At 45.8% G+C, this 21573-nt stretch overlaps 2 protein-coding genes across 7 annotated transcripts; both read right to left on the minus strand.

Moving 5' to 3' along the window:
• Positions 1 to 5778: 5778 nt before the first annotated feature.
• On the minus strand, positions 5779 to 11231 carry LOC143473964 (alpha-amylase-like). 3 transcript variants are annotated; one of them, XM_076971197.1, is made up of 11 exons: positions 10767 to 11231; positions 9919 to 10083; positions 9599 to 9745; positions 9158 to 9355; positions 8783 to 9013; positions 8127 to 8260; positions 7857 to 7979; positions 7656 to 7755; positions 7022 to 7143; positions 6784 to 6909; positions 5779 to 6543 (listed from the first exon to the last, which is right to left on the minus strand). In XM_076971197.1, the coding sequence occupies exons 2-11, from the start codon at positions 10060 to 10062 to the stop codon at positions 6354 to 6356; spliced, it is 1515 nt and encodes a 504-aa protein (XP_076827312.1). In that variant the 5' UTR covers positions 10063 to 10083; positions 10767 to 11231; the 3' UTR covers positions 5779 to 6353. The 3 variants fall into 3 exon arrangements, with proteins under 3 accessions (XP_076827312.1, XP_076827313.1, XP_076827311.1); XM_076971196.1 differs by lacking the exon at positions 10767 to 11231 and adding an exon at positions 10340 to 10740 and having other exon boundaries at positions 5782 to 6543; XM_076971198.1 differs by lacking the exons at positions 9599 to 9745; positions 10767 to 11231 and adding an exon at positions 10340 to 10741.
• A 130-nt stretch (positions 11232 to 11361) lies between these two features.
• rnpc3 (RNA-binding region (RNP1, RRM) containing 3) lies at positions 11362 to 21290 on the minus strand. Of its 4 annotated transcripts, none has more exons than XM_076971194.1 (16): positions 21140 to 21290; positions 19739 to 19926; positions 19546 to 19593; positions 19342 to 19451; positions 19053 to 19142; positions 17585 to 17696; positions 16940 to 17008; positions 16361 to 16509; positions 15744 to 15869; positions 15302 to 15459; positions 13512 to 13670; positions 13202 to 13296; positions 12942 to 13000; positions 12396 to 12528; positions 12068 to 12140; positions 11362 to 11718 (listed from the first exon to the last, which is right to left on the minus strand). In XM_076971194.1, the coding sequence occupies exons 2-16, from the start codon at positions 19883 to 19885 to the stop codon at positions 11573 to 11575; spliced, it is 1674 nt and encodes a 557-aa protein (XP_076827309.1). In that variant the 5' UTR covers positions 19886 to 19926; positions 21140 to 21290; the 3' UTR covers positions 11362 to 11572. The 4 variants fall into 4 exon arrangements, with proteins under 4 accessions (XP_076827309.1, XP_076827310.1, XP_076827307.1 ...); XM_076971195.1 differs by having other exon boundaries at positions 11362 to 11494; positions 19739 to 19959; positions 21140 to 21284; XM_076971192.1 differs by having other exon boundaries at positions 19739 to 19959; positions 21140 to 21284.
• Between the last annotated feature and the right edge of the window lie 283 nt (positions 21291 to 21573).

Here is a 21573-nt window from a genome sequence, read left to right on the forward strand (position 1 = left end):
TTCACCTTTGCTGTCTCGCCTCATACGGCGTCCTCCTCTCAGAGGCAACATGGCCGCCAACGCGTGCACCATGCAGATGCTCGATTTCACGCAGACAGCGGCCAGGGTACTGACCTTGAGGAGGCCGTGGGAGGGTGTGGGAAGATGGGGGAAGATGGGGAGAGTGGGGGATTGGTGTGGTGGGAGGGTCGGTGTGGTTGGGTGGGGGGCTTGTTGTGGTTGAGTGGGGGATTGGTGTGGTGGGAGGGTCGGTGTGGTTGGGTGGGGGGTCGGTGTGGTTGGGTGGGGGGCTTGTTGTGGTTGAGTGGGGGATTGGTGTAGTGGGGTGGGGGGCTTGTGTGATGGAGGTCGGGGGCTTGTGTGGTGGAGATGGGTGGGTTAGTGTGGTGGAGATGTGAGGGTTGGTGTGGTGGAGGTGGGAGGTTGGTGTGGGTGAGGTGGGGGCTTGACGTGTTGGAGGTGGGGGCCTGATGTGGTGGGGGTTGACTCTTAATTCACAATCTGCTCTTGCAACCCCAAATGGTGGATGCCAAGGTAGCACTCAGGTGTAACCGATGGGACTGACCGCTGAAAGCTGGGATCTGTCCCTGTGTGTCACTGCAAACAGCCCTGAGTGTTGCCCTAGAGCCCGGCGGCTGTGTGAAAACGTAAGCCGGGGGGTGACCGACACACAGAGTCACCGCAGAAGACTAAAAAAACAGGGAAGACTGAAAAAAATAGACATCCCAAATGAGGTTGAGTGAGTGTGTAAGCTAATTAAAACAACTTCAACCTTAACGACTTTAAAACGCCTTTCATTCCGAGTTAAGTTTTAAATACGAAACTTACATCAAGAAAAAAGGAAAAGAACATAAAAAGTCAGATTGTGAGAAGGGAGCGTATGCAGCCTGCACTATCTCCATCTGTCACTCCAGAGTGATGGAAGTGGATGAGAAATGCCCTCCAGAGACACTCTGAGGCTCCGTTTGCCATGCTGAGGCCTATCATAGGAGGCCCGTCGATCCTCCAGACGACGGACAATAAGAGACCTGCGGGACAATAACGGGCAGCCTGTCACTGCTGACGCTGGGATTATTTACCTTGACTAATGCGTCTGAATAGGAAGAGGAGTGGAAGTCATGGATCAAACCGCCCCGTAATCCACCCGGGCCCACACAATCCCACACACCAAAGAAGTGATGGACATGTCTATTATGTCAGCTGGGGGACGGTGGCCCTCTGCGGATCGCATCTAGGGGTGTCGCTTAAAGACGTCAGAAGGAGGAGGGAAGGGTGCCTCTTGACAGGTTTGACATTGATTGTTAGAGGCTGTTGTGTAAAAAAGTGTATGTACGAAAAACAAGAGTGTTGAAATGCATCTCAAGGACACTGGAAATTATAAAGCGTACTTAGTTCAAAAGAGACGGAAAGCATTGTTTCAAATTTTGCAGCATACAAGGAAATGACAAAGAGCAATTGAAAAAGTTCCTCAAGGACAAATGTGCAGTCCGTATTTGTTTATCCATAGTACACATTTGAGCTGCTTACCAAAAAATGACCCAGCTAAATAACCATGTGGTGTGCCTTAGTATTGCAGAAATGTAGTGATTGGACTGCATTTGTAGTTATTACACTGTAAAACTAGACGTCTGAAAACTGTGTTGCATTATTTGTACTGCTGTGATGTGAACAGCGTTCTTGTGGCTGTCCCTGGGTCCACTGAGCCAGATAAAATGCCTTAGGAGAAAAACTCACAGCTCCTCAACTGCAGCTGTCAGCCACACATCAGTGGCAAACCCAACGCTGTCACTCCAAAGGACGAGCTCGATGCTTGGCTGGGGACAGCCGCAAGACAAACCATCTCCTCAGCATCAGAGTTCTGGCACAATCCCCTACGCACCAGCGACACCAAGGCCTCCTCTCTTCTCAACATCACAGTTAGGCCACGCTAATGATCTCCACATTCCAGCCACAGACGGCGACGTCAACAACAAGTTACTAGCGAAAGAGGAAAAAAAGACTCTGAATGGAGTCTAAGTCTGATTCCAGATCAGTGTTTTGCAGGAATACATTCCTGTCAGTTCAGATGAAGCATGGAGAACAGATGATGTGCAGAGCAGGACCTCAGGCCGTGGAGGCTGCCGTTAGGACTCATTAATGCGGATAGCCCCTACGGATTAGCACCGGATTGCGGTTCTGGCACTGGTCCTGCTGCTCTGACAGGTCATTATGGTGCCTCAAGCTGGGACCAGCTGCAAGTAGGCCCACAGCAGGCAGTCGGTCCTCGGGGTACCACTCACACTGCCTTTCTCCTCCACCTCCAGACAACTGTGAGGAGCTTCCCTCGTGCCCTTGCACCTGGAGGATAGGTGGAGCTACCTCAGAAAGGCTGCACAATATATCGTTTGCTGATCATTATCACAATATTAACCTTCTGATATTGTGGAAGGCTGTTATATGCAAATGAGCAACACATCAGAAACTGTTTCACTTCATGCTTTGAGCATCCTGACATTCTAGATGAGTGTTCTTCTGGGCTTTTTTCTTTTTTGTTAAGCACCATTGTTGGGGATGTCTTGGTAGAAGTGTGAAGGCATTAGTCTTGTAAATACGTGAGGGAAATGCACAAACTAATATGTTTTAGCATCTGGAACAAAACACTATTTCTTATCAAAAAAACTATGGACAAAACATGTTTTGAGAGGGCAGTCATCACAAGGATATATAACATATTTCACATAATGCACCTGGAATACTGTATGTAATAATATAATAAGACTAAGATATTCTGCAGTCTTACTTCTCAGCTACCACATCAGGAACAGAAAAAAACAGCCCAAGCCTGCAATATTCAACATGCAGCACAGTAAATACACACACAATACAGCTAAATATTCAGTGCAATCTCTCATTCTCCCATATATATGCACACTGATGATACCATCTACCACTATAGATAGATAGATAGATAGATAGATAGATAGATAGATAGATAGATAGATAGATAGATAGATAGATAGATAGATAGATAGATGTGAATACATCTAGATAGATAGATGAACGGGATGCGACTGATCAATATCAGTAAGGGATCAATAGGCACTGTGTGCTCCAGCCTTTTGTTGGCTGTGGGTAACTAAAGTGCAGAGACACTATCTGGCACTTTACACAGACAGAAGATATTGGACGACGGAAAAAAAAACACAAAACAGCAAAGATAATAAATGCTCAGATTCAGAGCTGATCGATGTGGGTTTGGGTGGGGGGTTAATCCTAACAGCTGCCACTGTGAGGGTGGAGTCAGCAGTGTAAGGCTGAGTGGGGCAGGGCACATGGAGGCAGATAGTATTGATTTGCTCCACTGTTTAAACAAACCTGGGTAATGCAATTCAGAGTGTAACTGACGACCAAGGAAAAGCTATCATTTCTCTATACTGCAAAACAAATTGTAATTAGACTTTGGGGCCAAAGATAAGGAGGCAAGAAACCACTCCCAACAGCAGGTGGAGCACTTACACTAGATCAGCCGCATTCCCCGACCCTTTATAAACGCCTCAGATTATTACCCCTCAGATTATGAACCCTTCCGCCACCTGGGGAGAGGGGGCGGGGTGTTCATGATTGGCAGCACTTGTTGAAAGGGGTTGAGGCTCTCCAGAAAATGAAAAGAGAGCTTAACCTAGAGGAGGCTGCGAGGGAGCGCTCAGACTGCAGAGCCGGGGCGTCGTCCGCAGAGCTGCGCTGGGGCTGCACTTTAATAATACAACAGCAAAGACGGGGGATTTATGAGCTGGCCATTTGGAGTGCAGCAGAGAAGAGTGTGCTCCATCACGCAATCCTGAATAGGCCATTAGTAATGGCCCGCCAGGATCGGGGAGGCCACAGATAAAATGAACAGATCCTCTCAGCCCATATCCGCCACTAATTAACCAACATGTGTTGTCTGCCAATCAATTTGATGATACAAGGCCGTGCTGAGCTATTAATACACTCCAGACTCATAAAGTCCCTTTAAACAAGTGTGCCAAAAGGGTCGATATTCAAATCTGCCAGCAGTGTAATGCACTCAGAATATACAGCATATATGCAGAGCAAACACTGCTGCCTTCTGCAGAGACACTTAAAGCCATGTTGTTGAGTGTTGGCCAGCACCAGGGGGGTGACTGAGCGGTAATTAAAACAGCACTCCGTTCATCCTGCTTTCTCAAGAATAATTCCTTTTGAGTTATGGCTTTAATTGTTCTTGATTTAAGGATTAAAACCTCATGAGGCTGGGCCACACACGTAATTCCTGATATTAACTTTGCCACACGGAGGAAACGTGGAGGATTATATCAATTTAGGGCCTTAGAGTTTGGCACATAGCTGATTGCACAGTGAAACGGAGTTTAAAGTATTGATTTGCTGGTCAGCGTGCAGAGAAGGGCACTCCCCTGACACCCGGGTCCTCCCTGGTGAAGGCTATTGCTCTGGATAAATCTTTCACTGGGAGGAGCACAGGCTGAATGCGTACTATCACTACAGAGACGTTGGGGACATTTTCACATAGCATACCACATACTTGGACTGTACGTTGCTTATTTGGACTGTACGTTGTTGGAAATCTTTCGGTGTAATCTTTTCTAAGCACAAACTGACTAATTAATGATTCGTCAGTGAAAATTCCTAACCATGGGGCACATTCACAACTCTTTATGTGTGTGGTCTGGAATTTTAAACCTTGGAAAGCCAGTGTGATAAATTTTAGATGGTGTCACGTCAATAAAAACGTTATCATAATTACAATGACGGGGCTTCAATTTGCCATATAATGCCTCCAGACCTGCAATAACAGTATGCTTCTTGTGAGAAAGCAGCTCTCGAAGACCTGTCAAATGAAGCAGCACAACAATTAATATGGAGGGACCTTTCAAATCCAAACACACACACACACACACACACACACACACACAGCACTAATTTACCTGGTCCTTTAATTGAATTTCTATTAAAATTATAAACAAAACCACACACAGAAAAAAAAAAGACTTTCAGATTTAAAGTTTCAGACTTATCGTGCAAGACTGCCACCTCAGTGCTCATGTGAACTCTTACCCCAGACACCCAAGCGCTGGCACTCTGTTACCCCCACAGTGCCCTGCAGCTGCAGTCAGGTCCTGGAAGATGCTGTGCTCACCCAGGCACCTGTTTTCGATGCAGAAGGGGACGAAATACGTATTACTACAAAAAGCCGTGTGGCATGAGCGGTTTGCCCTGCTCCTCTCTGCGTGTATGCCGTGGCCCTGGGAGACCTGAGCACAGGGTTTATATATTTATCTTAGATCGCCTCCGACAGATTTCTGCAGTCATAAATTCTTTACAGCTACACAAATACCACTGTGGGGAATAAGCAAGGTTACTGGACATAAGATAGGGCCCCCGATTTAGCTGCAGTTCCTGACAGCACACAAAGAATAATGAAACAAAAAGTGCATCGGCCTCCTTCATCTTTTGCCTGCGAGAGTAAATCTGTGCCGTGACGAGAAAGGAGCTGTTTGCCCCATATGTGGCGCATAACCGTTAACTCCAGTGAAGTCAAACTAACTCGCGGAAGAGAATCTAAAACAACACATGATGGTCTGGTTAATGTACCCGCCCGAGAGTTTATGTTATGTGTTTTGCTTTTTGGCTTTTAAAAGAAACTGGATCACTTAGGAGTTCAGCCACTGCTGTAGCGTTTCAGTCAATTCAGCGTGCGCCGAGTGTGCTCTTAACAAGAAAGACCACCATGGTTAACTGTTTATTCCGTATGGGCACATTGCAGCAAAACGGAGAGATCATTACCGTGGCCTGTCAGACGATGACCTTCTTGCTAACTCTTATCAAAGACATTACACATCAATTATTCAAATGAATTACTTCACATTGGCTCTAAATGTTACTCATTCAGACAACTTCATGAAAGTTGCAAGATTTGTATGCATGAAATATGTATGGTAACTTTATCACTCACTTCAAAATGAATAAGCACACCTTGGAATTCACATATTTACTCTGGAGAGAAAAGTGATTACACGCAGAAAAAGTCTTTAACATGACATTGTAGAATATTTGATACTGATAAGTCCAAGTTGAAGGCAGTGCTCTCTACTTTAAGAATGCTGCCATCTAAGAAACACACATTGGCAATTTAATTCTACATGGTCTAAGTTACACAGTTGTGAAAAAAGATTTTTTGTTGCGCTCACATATGACTCACACCACTTGGCCACATAGCAAACAATAAATATCAATAAACAAGTAGCTGTGCATGCAGCATTATCATGGAAAGCTCAAATAAACATTTCACAAAACAAAAACAGAATGAACTAATTGCATTCAGTTTTTCCACCAAATCACAGTTTGGAATGTGTGTGGATAGCAATGAAGGGTTCCTGATCTGTGTGGCTGATACTGAAGTGGGCCCGCCCACTGGTATCCACGACAACCTGCTTGCCAGTGCAATGTCCTTCTGTCTTCTGGCCGGAGATGATATCACAGTAAGTTCCGGAAGCAAGACCAGTGTTCAGAGTGGCATCTAAAGGACTGAGATGGTGAGACTGTTAGCACCCCGGTCTAAGCATGCATCCCAGTGTAAGCCGAAAGTTAGAAAGTCCTAACATTCTAAGTCCTAAGTTTATAGAGCCCGGATACTGAAGCATTCAGTTTCACATTCCCTTTCTATGAAATGTACATTAGAACATTCATGTGATCTGGTACAACAAGAGTTTAACAGGTATATGGCCTACTCAATTAAAATGAAAGCCAGTGCAGATGCAACCTCACCAATTATCGTTGTTGATGATAATGAAACCACGATCACCACGTCCAAATGCAATTTGGTCGGCTCCATTGTCCCACCAGTTGCATAAAGGCTGTCCATTGACGATCCTGCGGAAGGCGACCATATTCCTAGACCGAGCACGATTAGATATTGGTAATATATGTGCTCCAGTTCAGAATGTAACCTTTCAATCTAGTGTGAATCAATTTTGAAATATTAGTTCATGGTAGGAACTTTCACCTGATCTGGGGCCAGCGGTGTTCACAGACCCACCCATCTAAACAGCTGCCCTCCGGACTAATGGGAACAGGCTTTGTAGAGCCGTCAGGGTAACTAGGAGGCCCGACCCAATCGTTCTCATCCTGGAAAACGGGAACATTGACTTTGAAAACTGATTCTAAAATTTCACACTCATGACTCATGCCACAACACCATGTTGATCACTCATTTGGGTTTGACTGGATTAGTAGCCAATTGTGCTTCATTTAGGAACTGGGCCAGATTTCATGGCTACATGTATGAACACAGAACTAAAAAGGCAGGTCTTGTTTGGATCTTTCATAGGGCACATCTGTGGTGTGGACATGATTCATGTTGGTAAGCAAATCCACTTTTGGTTTACCTTAAATTTGGGGTATATTGCTACTGATTTTCAAAGCCTGCATAATTTACTTGACATAATTGATTTATTGTTTAAAGACAGTGTGAGCAATAGTTAATTCAAGAATAAGAAGTGGTTTCAATCTTCGCTTTTTATGAATTTTGAGAATTCCTCACAAACCCCTTACAGAATATAACATGTGCATGACTTTAAGGGAAAACGCTTTCATTTAGCATTAGTGTTCCTGTCAATGTGAACCACACAAACACCTACTTTTCCATCAACGATGTGGCGATCCCAATGGAAGCTTGACATCACTCTGGTGACTCCATAGGGATGGGCTAGCATGAACGCCACGGCCATTTTGTACAGTCTTAGGAGCAGAAGAATGTTGAAGTCATTAGTCGTTTGGGTGAGTGGGTTTAGCAAACACCAGCTGTAGAGGTGAACATGTGAAGGGGATTCCACTCCTACCTGGGCTCCCAGAAGGTCAGAATGGATGCCCCCCCAGCACCGTGACCTCTCTGGTTGTCATGGTTATCCACGAAAACTAAAGCTTTATCAGAAGGCATCATTCCCCAGCGCTCACCCCATGTTCTGTAAAGCACATGCATTCAAACTGTCTTTGGGAGGAACATGAAGAAACCTGTAGAATAAATGTGGCAGACATAGACCAACAGTTCTGCTGTAGAGTGTCTAGTGCCTCCAGAGGTGGAGCTTTGCTGTCCTTGTGGCGTGATGTACCTGAGATCGGAGAGCTTGTACTCGTTCCATTTGCGAAAGACCGAACCCAGCAGAGTTCCATATTTGAACTCGGTAACATGGCCAAGTGTGTGATATTCACTGGCTTTAATTGGTTCATCCCCCAGATCAATGACCTTAGATAATAATTCACAATTACTAGTCACATATTTTTAAATCTCCACATAACTACGCATCTTGCTGGATGTAGGGCAGCACAATATATAATTTATTAGTCTTTATTGCAGTATTGATCTGTGCAATGTGTGTACTGATATCGCAGAATGCTGTAGTATGTAAATTTGCCTTCTAACAAACACAGTATGTTTGACTGGGTGAAGTGTGCACCCTGACTGATATCAGCCACTGCAGATAAACATTCTGTGTGTGTTTTGTTGCCAAACGGCATTCACATAATTCAGCGAATGTAAATACTTCAGTCAAAATAATGCAGGCAGATTTGATCAAGGTTGTACTGATCATGAATGTGTTTTTAACGCACTGCAAAGCACACTGAAATTACATTACTTATTTGAAAATGTGTTTTTTTTGTTCACACCGAGCAGCAGTAACTTGGTTAAAAATGAAGGTCAGGATCAGAAGACTTACAATGTGCTAAAGAGGGCACTGTGGCCTAACAAATGAAGAGCGAGCCTTACTTCTTGATAAATGAAAGGCTTGGAGCCTTCAGGAAACCACTTTGAGTTGAGGTCATGGAGTCGTCCGTATATGACCTTCAGGTCATTCGGCCACATGTGCTTACAGGCGTCCACCCGAAAGCCGGCCACACCCATGTCCACTAGGGAGTTCATGTAGCGGACGACCCTGGCTCGCACGTGCTCCTTCTCCAGCGCCAGGTCCAAGAGGCCGAGCAGACGGCAGTTGCGCACCTGCGCGAACGATGCGCTTAAAGACGATGTATATGCACGGCTCAAAAGAGCTGCTCTACATATCTGCATAGTGAAGCGAGCTATTTACGCCCGTGTCCAACGGTATTCCCAACCAGTGATCTTTCATCGTTCCCTAAATTATACCTGATAAATGTCTAGGTAATTCTCAATATTGCCGCTGCTGCTGGTGCATTTATCATCGTTGAAGTCGGCGGCGGAATAGGGCACAGATGGGAACTCCTCTCGTCTGGCATTGAAGTATGAGCCGCAGGTCGAGTGCTCGCCCTCCCCTGCGTCCGACATACACATGTGATTGATGACAACGTCGGCGTAGATCCTCACCTGCAGAAAATACTCATGGGTTCATTTCCATAACAACACAATGGTACACCGTCTATTGCCACACATCAAATGGTGTCACTCCACCATCTTGGGAGCACAGAACAGGTCATCGATGTACTTCGGAACTTCTAAACACCACCAGATAGTTCTGCAAAATATATGGAGCAGCTTGACAGATATGTCTATCTGGCACTGTGATAATTGTTTTCTGAGTGACTGTCAACATGTTTAAAGAGCCTGTACCCCAACGTCGTTACATCTGGTAATCATGTCCCTCAGCTCCTGTTCTGTCCCAGATCTGGAACACAGCTTGTAGCTGATTGGCTGGTACCTCTCCCACCATGGCCGGTGTGGTTTAGAAACCACAACATGCTCACTAGGAGGGGAAATCTGGTAGAGGAACACACTTTCCTGCAGCATGAGTCATGTTTTTAATAAATCATGTGCAGGACATATGTGATGTAGCCAAACTGACCTTCCTCTTCACATAAGTCCATATTTTGTTAATAGGGGATATTTAGGCTCATGTTTAGCTACCTGTCAGTGGAAGTCTGTATTCTTACCTGAACTCCAGTAAAGCCATTGGGTGCCAAATATTGCTCACATTCATCTGCGATGTCTGACCAGCGCCACTCAAATAAATGAACGATCGACCCTCCTTGCTGGGAGCGGAACTGGGAAAGGCCCAACCCAAAACCCAGGGCCATCCAACACCACTTTGCTCTTACCTGATCACACAAAGGGTCATACACAGGACACAGCTGGGCAGCTCATTCACACGACCAGTAGCATATATAAACAGGTGTATCCCACAGCATCTTACAATGCTAAGAAATTTACTGAAATGCCCCTAAGAGTTCATCTGTAAAAATACATCAAACCTTGTTGCTCCATTAAGAGTAAGCAAGCTTTATGCATCCATCTCACAGCCAAGTCCTAGTATATGCCTTACACTTCTAGTGCAGTGTCATTTAAAAGCCTTACCTTCATGTGTGAGCTGTCCTTATGCAGCCAATCAGATCCACAGATGTGTGACTAAACTGCAGTACACCCACTCTTGCTTACTGAGACTGGACCAGATTAGGCCCAGAGCAGGGGGCTAAAGTTATGCATGCAACCTTACAGCAGTGAGGCTTAGCTGGGACACACACATACACACTGGCCCTGACTGCACCTACACATGAGCAAGCTGCTAATGATGGTTATGTAACACATTTACATAGTGACCTGGAAGTGCTAGGCTTTTCAGTAGTTCAAATGCATTCCCTTCCCTTTAGCCTTTTGTGATCATTGAATTTTCTGCTTTCTACCTTATGTTATGAAAAAAGTGCAGTAGCAAAATAAATTCTCAGAAGAAATAAAAGCATTTTAGTGCTCTGAACTGAAGTCTTCAGCCAGTTTCCTATCTTACCTGTGCTGTTCAGTGCAGCAGTGCGTCCGCCTGCTGGACCCAGGACAACACTGAGCTAGCGATCGCAGGAGCAAAGTGCCCAGAATAGGAGCCACCAGAGGCCAGGCAGAAGTCCCAACCGTCAGACTCCCCAAGGAAGCCCGTCAGTCCCAAGCGTCAGACACAGAGGCTGATCAACTGATCAAGTGCAGTCGGCTCCCAAACATTTTCCTTTTGTTAGTGTGCGTTTATTTGTGTGTTTGTGTTTATTTGTTTGTTTGCGAGCCGTCTCCAGCTCTTTCCAGCATTGACACTGCCATCTGTTGCAATGCCTCTCGGAGATGAAATGGATGTTGTATGCTCACTTGCTCACTTCCCAAATAACCCCCCACCCCCACCCAACGCAGCCTTTCCTTAGCACTGGTGCACAATAACCCAAAGCCTCGCCATTCAACATTAGGAGCTAATAAGCCATATTATTCCACTCTGGCTGGCTATTACAGTTTAGCTCTTAGACTGAAATGAGACCCCTTAGTCAAAATCAACAAGCAGAAACAAACCAAAATAATAACTAGCAGTCTCAATATCAAAGACATGAGCAAAAAAAGCACACATATGAAATCTATATAATTTTATTTATTTGCAACACACCGTAAAGTAAGTAAAATGTGTAAAAAAAAAAATGTCCGGCATATGACTTAACCGCAGTTTTTTGTGCTTGAAGACGCAGGGGACTCGTTACCTGGGGACTGGAAACAGAAGTGAGAGAACACATAGAAGACAAGCAGACAATGAGCAGGTGAGGCAGCGCAGAGTCTGCCTCCTACCTAACACACTTCCTGTGGACTGACAAACGAATGAATAAATAAACAACTCAAAAGTATTACATCTCTTTTCTTAAAGGATATGGATGCATAAGGATACAAACAGTCCTGCAGGATCATGACTGTGGCATGTGATGTGCCATCAATATCTTCAACAAGGACAAACGTTGAATTGAAGTATTTGCAAAATCAAAGCAAAAATAAAAATAAACTAAATTACTAAAGAACTAAATGAGGGCGATCTCCAACACTCAGCCTGCCCTTCACACAGAAACTAAACGGCTCAAGCACCCAGCGCACTTCACAAACCCCATTAGGAGTCTTTACTTTTTCACCAGTTTAACTACTCCTTGCTTGTTTTCATGGCCTGTATTTTAAAAAACTGCTTTGTCTAAGTGCTAACACAGAAGTGCTTTCGTAACTGTCATTTAAATGTATGAACAGTGTGGAGTTATTATAAACATTTGTATTCTGATTACTGCTACTAGTTATGCTCACCTGTTTCCCGCCTTTTGGCTCCTGGACGAGAGTCCGCTGCGTCCTGTTTGGGTCTGGCCGAGCGGGCAAATTGCTGGATTGCGAGTTAAGAGTAAAACATGCAGTGCAAACTCACCCAGCACCTCTTGATTAAAGTTGGAAAAGGGCAAACCGTAGCGATTAAAATTCATAGCACATCTGAGGAGACACAACTGGCATTCAAACCTCATGCCCATGCCTTTTAAGCACACAAATCAGCAGCAGGATGAAATGGGCTTCAGAAAAATCATGGTCAGGTGATCGGCTGACATTTTCCCTGCACAGCGAGCTGGGACTGAGTGAAGGATACCACCACGAGGGCCTTGTCGTGGAGGACGAATCCGTTGGTGTCCCTCAAGGCCTTCTCTGCACTTTTCTGGCTGGGGAGGCCGATGAAGGCCTGACCTTTCATTCGGCCCTCCTTCATTAATACTATATCAAACCTGGACAGGACAAACAGGCAGGCCGAGTCTTACTGCACACATCCCACTCTGCTACCAGGGGTTGCCAGATCCTGCCTCGAGACCCACCGCCCTGCAGACGTCACCAGGCTCCAATGGCTCCAAGGCCTTAGAAACACATGGCATGTACTGGCGCTCAACCCTGCAAGGCAGTAGATCTCCAGGACTGGGCTTCGGCACTCGTTATATGCTGTGGTCAGCTACTTTCCCACATGCCCATGCTAAAATTGCAAGTTGTCTTTGCAGGGTATTCTACACCTGTTTCTTACACACATAAAAGCCCTCCCCTTGTGCAGCAGTGCTGAAAGCTATATAGGTACTTTGATTCCCTGTGATAACAGACAGGTGAAGTTGAGGTTCTGATTAAGGCCGAGTACCAGCCTGATGGAGCTTACATGTTTCTCTCTTCCTCTGACGACGTGTCAATGTACCTGCCGTAGATATACTTCAGGTCCTGAGGTGCAGACAGGAAGGGGTTAGAAACACATTTGAGGCCCACATCGGGGTGTTGTTTAAATTAAGACCTTCACATAGCATTCTGGTAGCCAGAGCGAAACACCATGTAGTGGATGTAATGAATTCGCAAAGGTATAGAGACGAGCACAAGTCTTCTCCGTGCTGCCATGGCAGTGTTTTAGCCTCCAGAAATACTTACTTTTTCTTCGACTTGTTTTGCGATGTTCTTCACATAAAGCCTGCAGGTTGGTTCTCCTGGTTCATAATTCTTGAAAACGGACATTCTCTTTATCTCTGAGAAACAGCAGAATGAACACAACCAGCATTACTGTTGGCTTCTGATAAATTCATATTAGCCCAAGCCCTCAGTATCATGAAACATCTAGTCTTAAGCCAGTACAAATAATGCAACACTAAATACACAACATCTGAACTCTTCCTCAGGGTAGCAAAATGTGTACGAGTGCCGCATGTGTCCGGTGTAAAAGCAGGGCTGTGAAGGGCCGTACCATCTCTGGAGAGCCTGCCTTTCTCTAGCTCCCTCCTGGAGATGAACTCGGAGGGGATGACCTCTGGTTCCTCGGCACTCTCCTCCTGTGAGCAGGTCTGCGTGCTGGGGTACATCTTTCCGAACCCTGCCCCTTCCCCCGGGGTCTGCTCTGCTGGGTCTGGGAGAGGGGACCGTGAGCGGAATTAGGACTGAGAAAGGAACACAGTGCCATGTGTGCAGTCATGCCCCCAACTGTTATGTCAGTTTCTGATTATTTCATTATTTCTGATGGACCTCCATTGTGTTCTGAGCCAGTATGAACAGACTGGTCCAAGTCTCCCATGATACTGGTTGGATAATTATGTATGCTCTGGTGCTCTCTCTGCTAGCAACAATATGTGTGGCTAGTAATAGTAGTTCACAAACAGATTAGCAGAGCAGCAGGTGCAGCACTGTGGTGACGTCAGGGAGGACACACCAGGCAGCAGGAGGCCAAACACGACAGCCTCCATCCGGATTATTTAAAAATCAAGCATTCCCAGGCAGCCTATCTGAGGCAGACCTTATTCAGCAAGCGCCAAAACGCTTATGCTCGTAGCTGTTGTCCGTTCTGCGTGAAAATAAGGGAGAAAACAAAACAAAACAACAAAAAAATTAAAAATTAAAATGGCAGCCTTGGTTCGAACCACAGATGCCTGCACCGTACCACTCAGCCTTTTGGACCGGGCATTGACGGCGGGAAGGCTGTGTTTGGAAGACACTCTGCTCCATGGTGCGTTCTCCCAGAGGCCCGGGGAAAGTGCGGCCACTAAGCAGGAAGCAAAAAGCTGAGAGAAATTATGAAGCGCAGCGGGCCAGTACAAATCCTCCAGAAAGGCGTCACACAGATCTAGTGTTGCGTGCGCGCCAGAGCAGAAAGCCACAGTCTGCGTTGATAAATTCCCCTCAGAGAACTGGATCTATTTTTTCTCGATATATCTTTTTTTTTTTTTTATCCAAACAACCCTGCGTCTTATCCTCTTCTCTTCAAAATTGTTTATCCGTCCAAAGCTAGAAGAATGGAAAGAACTACATGACAAAGTCCATGGTTTTTACACTGGAAGGAAAGCAGTTCGTCTGTACACGTGCCTGTCTGGCTTGAACAACGTCAGGAGATTAATATCTTTGAGCACAGAGCACGATCAAAATGGCCGTCCTGCGCACAGAGCACTCAATTTTACACACTGCCTTCTTTCCCCTCACTACAAGCCTACTGGCAGTCCTACAGAAGTAAATATTTCCAAAGTCTGAGACCAGCTGCCATTTTAATTCATTTAATACAGCGTTGGTTCAAACAATCTACTGCAACTCAATCATTCATGTTCCAACTGACAAACCTGGACATTGTTTCCTGACTGAATGCGATTGAGCCCAAGGCTGATGCTACACAATATCCTGCTAAATTTCAGTACACTTTCAGTATATTTCAGTACACTTCAGTAGATGTGTTCACTGCAGCGTGGTCGTGTCAGGGACTTGACGCACAGCGGTAGGCCACCAGGAAGGGCGTGAGCACCAGCATGGAGCTGGTCCTTGAGCCCACACGCGGTCACCGATTCGGCCGGAGACTTCCCCAAACGGCGTCTCCTCCTGCCCCCAGCCGGGCTCCTATTCTCCCAACTAATTGCCATGTTAATTGAACAGGTTGCCTCAGGAAATGGCTGACAAAGCTCAGGTCTCCAAGCATAGTGCTCTGGGAGGTGTGACGTCAGCAACAGAAGGACGTGTGGGCGGGGATTCCCCGCAGGAAGTACAGTCACAGAAGCTCACCTATTTCCTGGTCCAGGGAGGTCGGCTCCTGGGGATGGTCGCATGGCTCCTGCACAGCGGTGGACGCCTCTGACGAAATGTGAAACTCTATCTTCTTGGGTCCGAGCGACAGCGGCTGCTCAAACACGTCCGATGGCTGCAGGCTTGGGCCTGGAGCGCTAGGAACCAGCGAAGGCTTTGTTTTGTGCAACCACAACACTCAAGTCCCCATACCCATCCCTAGTACGGTTACCGGAGTTGACTTCAAACACCATCACACCACCATCGCATTCACAGGCATAATGAGTAAGCAGAACTGCAGAATATTGTGTGTCGGGGGACTGGGGCTGCATTTCCACATCTTACAATCAAGTCTCAAACCGCTGTCTTTTGTTTTCTGAAAGCCGGGTGGTCTTCACACAACTAGCTACCGTCTGCTCTGCTATGCAGGCAAGCGCCGTACCTGAGGGAGTCTGGTTTCGGAGCGAAGAGGAGATCTTTCAGCTTGGGCTTCTTCCTCTTGGAGGCAGTCTTGGTTCTCAGGGGCCGTTTAAACGGCTGCTTAACGAGACCCATCAGCCTAGTCATCCTGGTTGAAGAACAGGTGGAGGACAGGAACGCCTTATTAAACATTTATGTCTTTGGAACACAATGTAAAAACAAGAGAATGGAAACAGAAAACAAAATGTGCTGTTTAAGTGTGCTGGAGTAGCATGGCTCAGTGGAGCCAGACAGGCAATCATTCATGGGTCTGGGGCTCAGAGATAAACAGAGCTGGGCGGGTTACACAAAGACTAATGAACTTGTTCTCTCGCATGTACAAATACCAAATACAGAGTGTCCTGGTCTGCAGGAAACTATATCATCTAGACAAGAACCTTTCAATTCAGGAAACAACTCGCACGTTCCAGTCATTTACGTCTAGATTAGAAAGTGACCACATAACTAAAATGAGGCGGGATTTGTTGCCTCCTCCAGTTTGCATGACGTGCTCAACCAATCAGATCAGCTCTCTTCGAGTCTTCTGTAAAGGTGCTGGAGATGTGGAATGAAACAGCAGTGTGTGTCAGTGAGCCCAACCTCTCCTTGTCTTCATCGTCTCCGCTCTCGTACTCCGACTCCTCCTCACTGCCGGACTCGTCGCCGCCCTCCGGAAGGGGCGGGTTCTCTGGGGGATAGGGGGGTGGCAGGGGCACTAGCGGCGGCAGCAGGCCATGAGCCAGTTCAAACTGAAACAGCAAACACGAGGGGAGCTTACAGCAGCGTCTCTCAGCCATACCCAGTAATCTATTTCAGCCCCGTATTCCCAAGCTCTGCTCCAAACTGTAACTTCAACCAGAGCACACTGACTCAAAACTCAAACACTCTGACGGCACGTGACAGCTGGCTTCAGAATATCCACAAAGACAACCAGCAAGCCCCATAAACCAGCGTGAACATTCTCTAGACTTCCCAATCAGCATACAGGAACCACCCACCAACCCATCATCTGAGTTTGCTGGTTTCCAGTTAAGAATGTTGAGTTGGTGTACCCTGAATTGCATTCAGTTAAAGCAGCACAACGTTCCAGCAGCAGAAGGTGCTATAAGCAGAACACAGAGGACGTCGGGTCTCCTGGGCTGGGCCAGAACTTTAGAACAGGGCAGTGTCGTGTCTTACCACTGGAGGACGGGCTGTGATGGGTCCGAACGGAGACGGCAGGTTCATTTTATTCATCAAATGAAGAACCTGTGGAGAACGTTCGGTTGGTCAGCTAACAGGAGACAGGCAGACTATCTGTGTGTGCCATGTGTGTGCATTTACTTAGATTAGGCATCTATACACCTGCTGTTATGTATCTTTCAGACACAATCATTTTGACGGTGGCTGCATATGTAGACTGTGGTGTGGGAATATATTTCCCAGCATCCAGGAGCTGATTACCAGTTCCGAAAACCCTCAGCAGTGCTCGCACATGGACCAGCAGCAAAGTCCTAGCACCACCATGAGGCTTAATGTGGAACTGCAGCTGCATCCTTATTGCCCACTGAACAGGAACGGCTTATCTCAACAGGGAGAATCCATAAGCCGTCCATAAGCCATATTTTGCACAAGTGAGTGTTCATGTTTTTTTTTTCATCTTTGTGGTGTGAATACAAAATGACACTGGATTTTTTTGCTTTATACTAATTCTGATTTTGAATGGGAGCTGCATATGAACAGTGTGTGTGTGTGTGAGTGTGTGTGTGTGTGTGAGTGAGTGTGTGTGTGTGTGTGTGTGTTTATGCATTGCCATTCAGATGAACAGATACAGTTTGTACTCACTTGTACGTAGAACTTGGGCACGCTCAAAAGGGCATGTGCAATGTTGGTCACGATCGCACTCGAAGGTGGAGGGTATAAATATTTCAGCGTCGGGTTGGCTTGAAATTTCAACCTGCAGGGGCAGACGAACGTTGAGGTCAGCGGGTTGTCCACTAGCCTGTAGCCTAGACTCTTTCAGCCGTGCCTGTGACCGGAGGATCACGCTGACCCACGCGAGGCGGTAGGCCAAACACACCGACTCAAACAAACACGTTCAGGCGTCGCTGCGTCGTGAGCGACAAGAAACAAGATGACAAACAAATAAATAAATAAAGGTCCGAGTGAGACTGAAGGTGATGTGAGCTCGGTTCTGAAATTACACAGACGCCCTCTGCCTCTTTATCAACTGCCACCTGGTGCCTCCAAATGGCAAGAGCAGACGGGCCGTCGGCACGGAGCAGTCGCAGCAAGACACGGCCCGCTATCGGACATGAGGCTGCTGACAGCTACACACACACACACGCACGCACGCATAAACCTTCACGAACACATGCATGCACACAAACTCTCTTTCCAAAAGCCAAAAGAGCTTAGCGCAAACAGCAGAGCCAGAAATAGTGACGCACAGGTTCAGAATTACTGATGTGTGTTCATGCATTCCCAAAAAAAAAAAACTGCGACCTCAAGACAGATTTACACAAAGTCTCTGAATGACCTATGCTTGTTATTCTTTTACACCTATTGAGGTGAAAGACTACTGTGAATGTAGACAGGTGATTTCCAGAGCACCGTTTTAGTGTTGTTACCCCCCAAGCTGTGTTTCTTCTCCAGTAGTCTTTTAGCTGTATTATAGATTATATAATATACAGTAGGATTCTGCTCTGTTGTAAAAGGAGAATGCTAAATAATGGAAAATTACACTGTTCAAATATTTGCATGTTAACAGTATTCCATATTTATAATTCAAATTACATATTTTTATTTTTAAGTCCATACACCTGCCGTTGGAGTGTATCAGTGGATCTGGCAGTGGAATACTCTCTCTCTCTGATCAGAGAGTCTTGTAAATGTTGTAAACTAGTGCTGCCAATTCCAGGTGCCACGATTAAAAGTCCTCACCAGGATTTTGCTCAAGCTTGCTAGATTTTCTAATTAGCAATCCAGGTAAAATTAGTGGAATCAACACAATCCAGGAAGCCTGAGCAAAATCCTTGTGAAGACTTTTAATCGCAGCACCTGGAATTGACAGCACTATTGTAAACGTAAACACACTAATTTCTCTCTGAGCAGTGTGCCTGTTCACCAGTGCCACTTTTCCCGGAATCTCTGCCGAGTCCTATTACTGCTGCATTAGCGTGGTTTTATCAAAGCGGAAGACTTTCGGCAGGGTTGCCAGGTTTGCACGCAGGAACGTGCTAGCTAGCAGCTCTCGTCCCATCCTGAGGAGACCATGACAGCTCCTTGTCCGTCCACACGCGTTCCCACTCACCCGAGAGTCGGAGCGACGCTTGTATCAATGAGAGAGACAGGAGGCTGTGGATGCTCCTTTTTCTCCTTCCCATCCTGGTTGTCAGCACACCTGAAATGGGAATGTCTGCTATTGAACCACACTAAAGTGCACATGCCTCTTTTTCAATCAAAGACAGAAGTGGTAGGACAGTGGTAGGGAGTGTCCTCTGTGTGAAATGTGCCTGAGAAGTTGCACACCCTGACAAGTCTGAGTCTTGTCAGCCTCAGCAGAAAGCCACGTTCGTGGAACTGATCTGGGATGTGCTTACCTGTCAGGCTGGGGTGGGCTCTCCGACTCGTTGACACTATCTTGATCTTTTGCAAACTCAACGACTAACGTATGACCCAGAATCCTCAGCTGATGCAGCCTCCTCAGGGCCTGTGGGAGAACGTGAGTGGAACTGACTCTTACACCAGCATGAAAGAGTTGTAAACTCGTGAAAGGACCCAGCAGAGCAACATTTCAACGTTACCTTCGAGGCCGCAGTCTCACTGGAAAAAGTGGCAAAGGCAGTGTGTTTCTAAGAATGAAAACACCACCGGTTAAGATGATTCTGTGGATGACTGCACAGTCATATCATATCAGGTAGAGAAACTAAACAAACAAAAACAAGACAGCAAACAAACAAACGACCACAATCTCAAAGCGGCGGCGTTCAGACTCACTAAAGCGCCCCTGTCAGAGAGCAGGCGCACGGAGGAGGCGTTGAAGTACTTGAGCAGGTCTTCTTTCTCGCTGCGGCTCAGCTCGGAGGGCAGGTGCCTCACCAGGAGGGTTCTGCTCTTCCTGGTGTGCACCGCAACATCCGCCATGTTTCACCAGGAACAGCCGCACACAACCAGCTGAGACTGGTCTTGGGTTTTTTAAGATGCAAGAATATTTTTATCTAGCAAAAACTATTTATTTTTATTTATTTAGCCAAATAAATCAAACAATATTAGGCACATTAAGACAACATCCATGACTTCCTATATTTCACTGAGGTAGGAATGTAGGCACACACCAAAAATACTGTGATCTATGCCAGTTCCATTCCAGTTTAAAACAATAACAATAAAAAGGTCTTCTTGAGGTTTAAGATTGTAATATGAAAAAAAAAATCTGTGAGTGGCTGTATAATTGGCCAGTGATCTAGGTATAAGTGGCATAGATATATGATTTTAATTACAAGTCTGGCATGTTTGCTTGATAGCTTGGATTTTTCTCCTTGCTTTGAACTGCATTAACCACGTAAATAATCACTGTGATTACAGTGACTGCAAGTCACAATTTGATTGTTTTATTTAGTATGTTTAACAGATTTGTCATTTGTGACTTTGATGTACGGAAATGGGTTTACACTAAGACAGACCCTGTGGAGTGTTTAAGCCCAACAAATCTATCTATAATTGTATTATAAGAGACCTTTGACAACGTGACTGGAATTACACAGCACATGCTGAAGGCCTTCTTTGTAAAATGGCACTTGAAAGATCGAGCTTGCAGTAATTGCTCTCTCGGTGTATTTGTATGTAATCAAGGCTTGATGAGCAACATAAAATCACAGGTAGTTACCAAGTGTGTTTATTTACTCTCGTGGCGTCACGCTAATTGACCCAATTAAACGCCATGTAATTATAATAATCCCGAGTATGAGAACAAATACGAACTTTCAGTGTCCTGAAGAAACCAGAGGTCTCGACGTTAAAGGCACCTAACAAACACATTAGAACACATCCTGTACAGGACACGCTCCATATTACATACAATTACCGAGCTAGCTGGAGACACCCAGATATCGTACTGGGTGAAACACTGGCCACACGCAGCCAGCGTGCTCCGTTAACAGCCCTGTTGAGCTGGTTAGTTAGCTGCACTGTGGCTAATGTGTAGCAGCAGCTACTAGCTTAGCCGTTAGCAGCCCAGCATGTTAGCTAAAGCAATACGTCTGACACTACGTACAAATAATAGCGACACTTTCTTTTACATGACCCGAGCAGGTGATACTCTAACCACTACAAGCGTCTCAAATGTGACCATTCTAGATAGGAACCGCGAAGCGTTTCTGGATGTCCGGCGTTAGCTACCTGGTTAAATCCGCTCCCAACGGCCCTCTTCACAAACGGAGGGGGCGTGGCGGACACGCGCAGTACTGATAGCTGATTGGTCGGTTCCTGTTCCATCTTCAGCGCTGGCTTCTAAATAACGTCGATCATTATTGGTCAAACCCGTGAATGTCTAGAAAAGAGAAAATGCCATATTTAGCCAATAGATGTCACTGTAGGTAAATCAATGATTTTCCACGGTCACACTTTATACTTTTATTTTAAAATGGGGTTTAAAATAAAGTTCCTGTTCAAAACGAACGTATTACGAAAGCACACATTCACACTTACAGTGATATCATAATTTGAGAGGGAGTTTAAGTTGCTACATACAGAAGTCCGTCCCGTTTCACTTTCATGCGTTGTCTTCAGCTACTGGTTCCACACTCGCTGCATACAAACAAAATTCTGCCCTC

The sequence above is a fragment of the Brachyhypopomus gauderio genome, chromosome 13, assembly GCF_052324685.1.
Source record: "Brachyhypopomus gauderio isolate BG-103 chromosome 13, BGAUD_0.2, whole genome shotgun sequence".
Classification (NCBI taxonomy): Eukaryota; Metazoa; Chordata; class Actinopteri; order Gymnotiformes; family Hypopomidae; genus Brachyhypopomus; species Brachyhypopomus gauderio.

What these genes read in the sequence shown, in the direction of transcription:
- rnpc3 (XM_076971194.1), bottom strand. Translation starts at nt 19,885, where the DNA reads ATGGCGGATGTTGCGGTGCACACCAGGAAGAGCAGAACCCTCCTGGTG. An exon ending in TCACAGCCCGTCCTCCAGTG is followed by an intron (nt 16,510 to 16,939) that starts GTAAGACACGAC and finishes TTGCTGTTTCAG; the next exon opens with TTTGAACTGGCTCATGGCCT. An exon ending in ACGACAAGGCCCTCGTGGTG is followed by an intron (nt 12,141 to 12,395) that starts GTATCCTTCACT and finishes CTCGCAATCCAG; the next exon opens with CAATTTGCCCGCTCGGCCAG.
- LOC143473964 (XM_076971196.1), bottom strand. An exon ending in TACAAGCTCTCCGATCTCAG is followed by an intron (nt 7,980 to 8,126) that starts GTACATCACGCC and finishes TGTGCTTTACAG; the next exon opens with AACATGGGGTGAGCGCTGGG. An exon ending in CTGACCTTCTGGGAGCCCAG is followed by an intron (nt 7,756 to 7,856) that starts GTAGGAGTGGAA and finishes TCTGCTCCTAAG; the next exon opens with ACTGTACAAAATGGCCGTGG.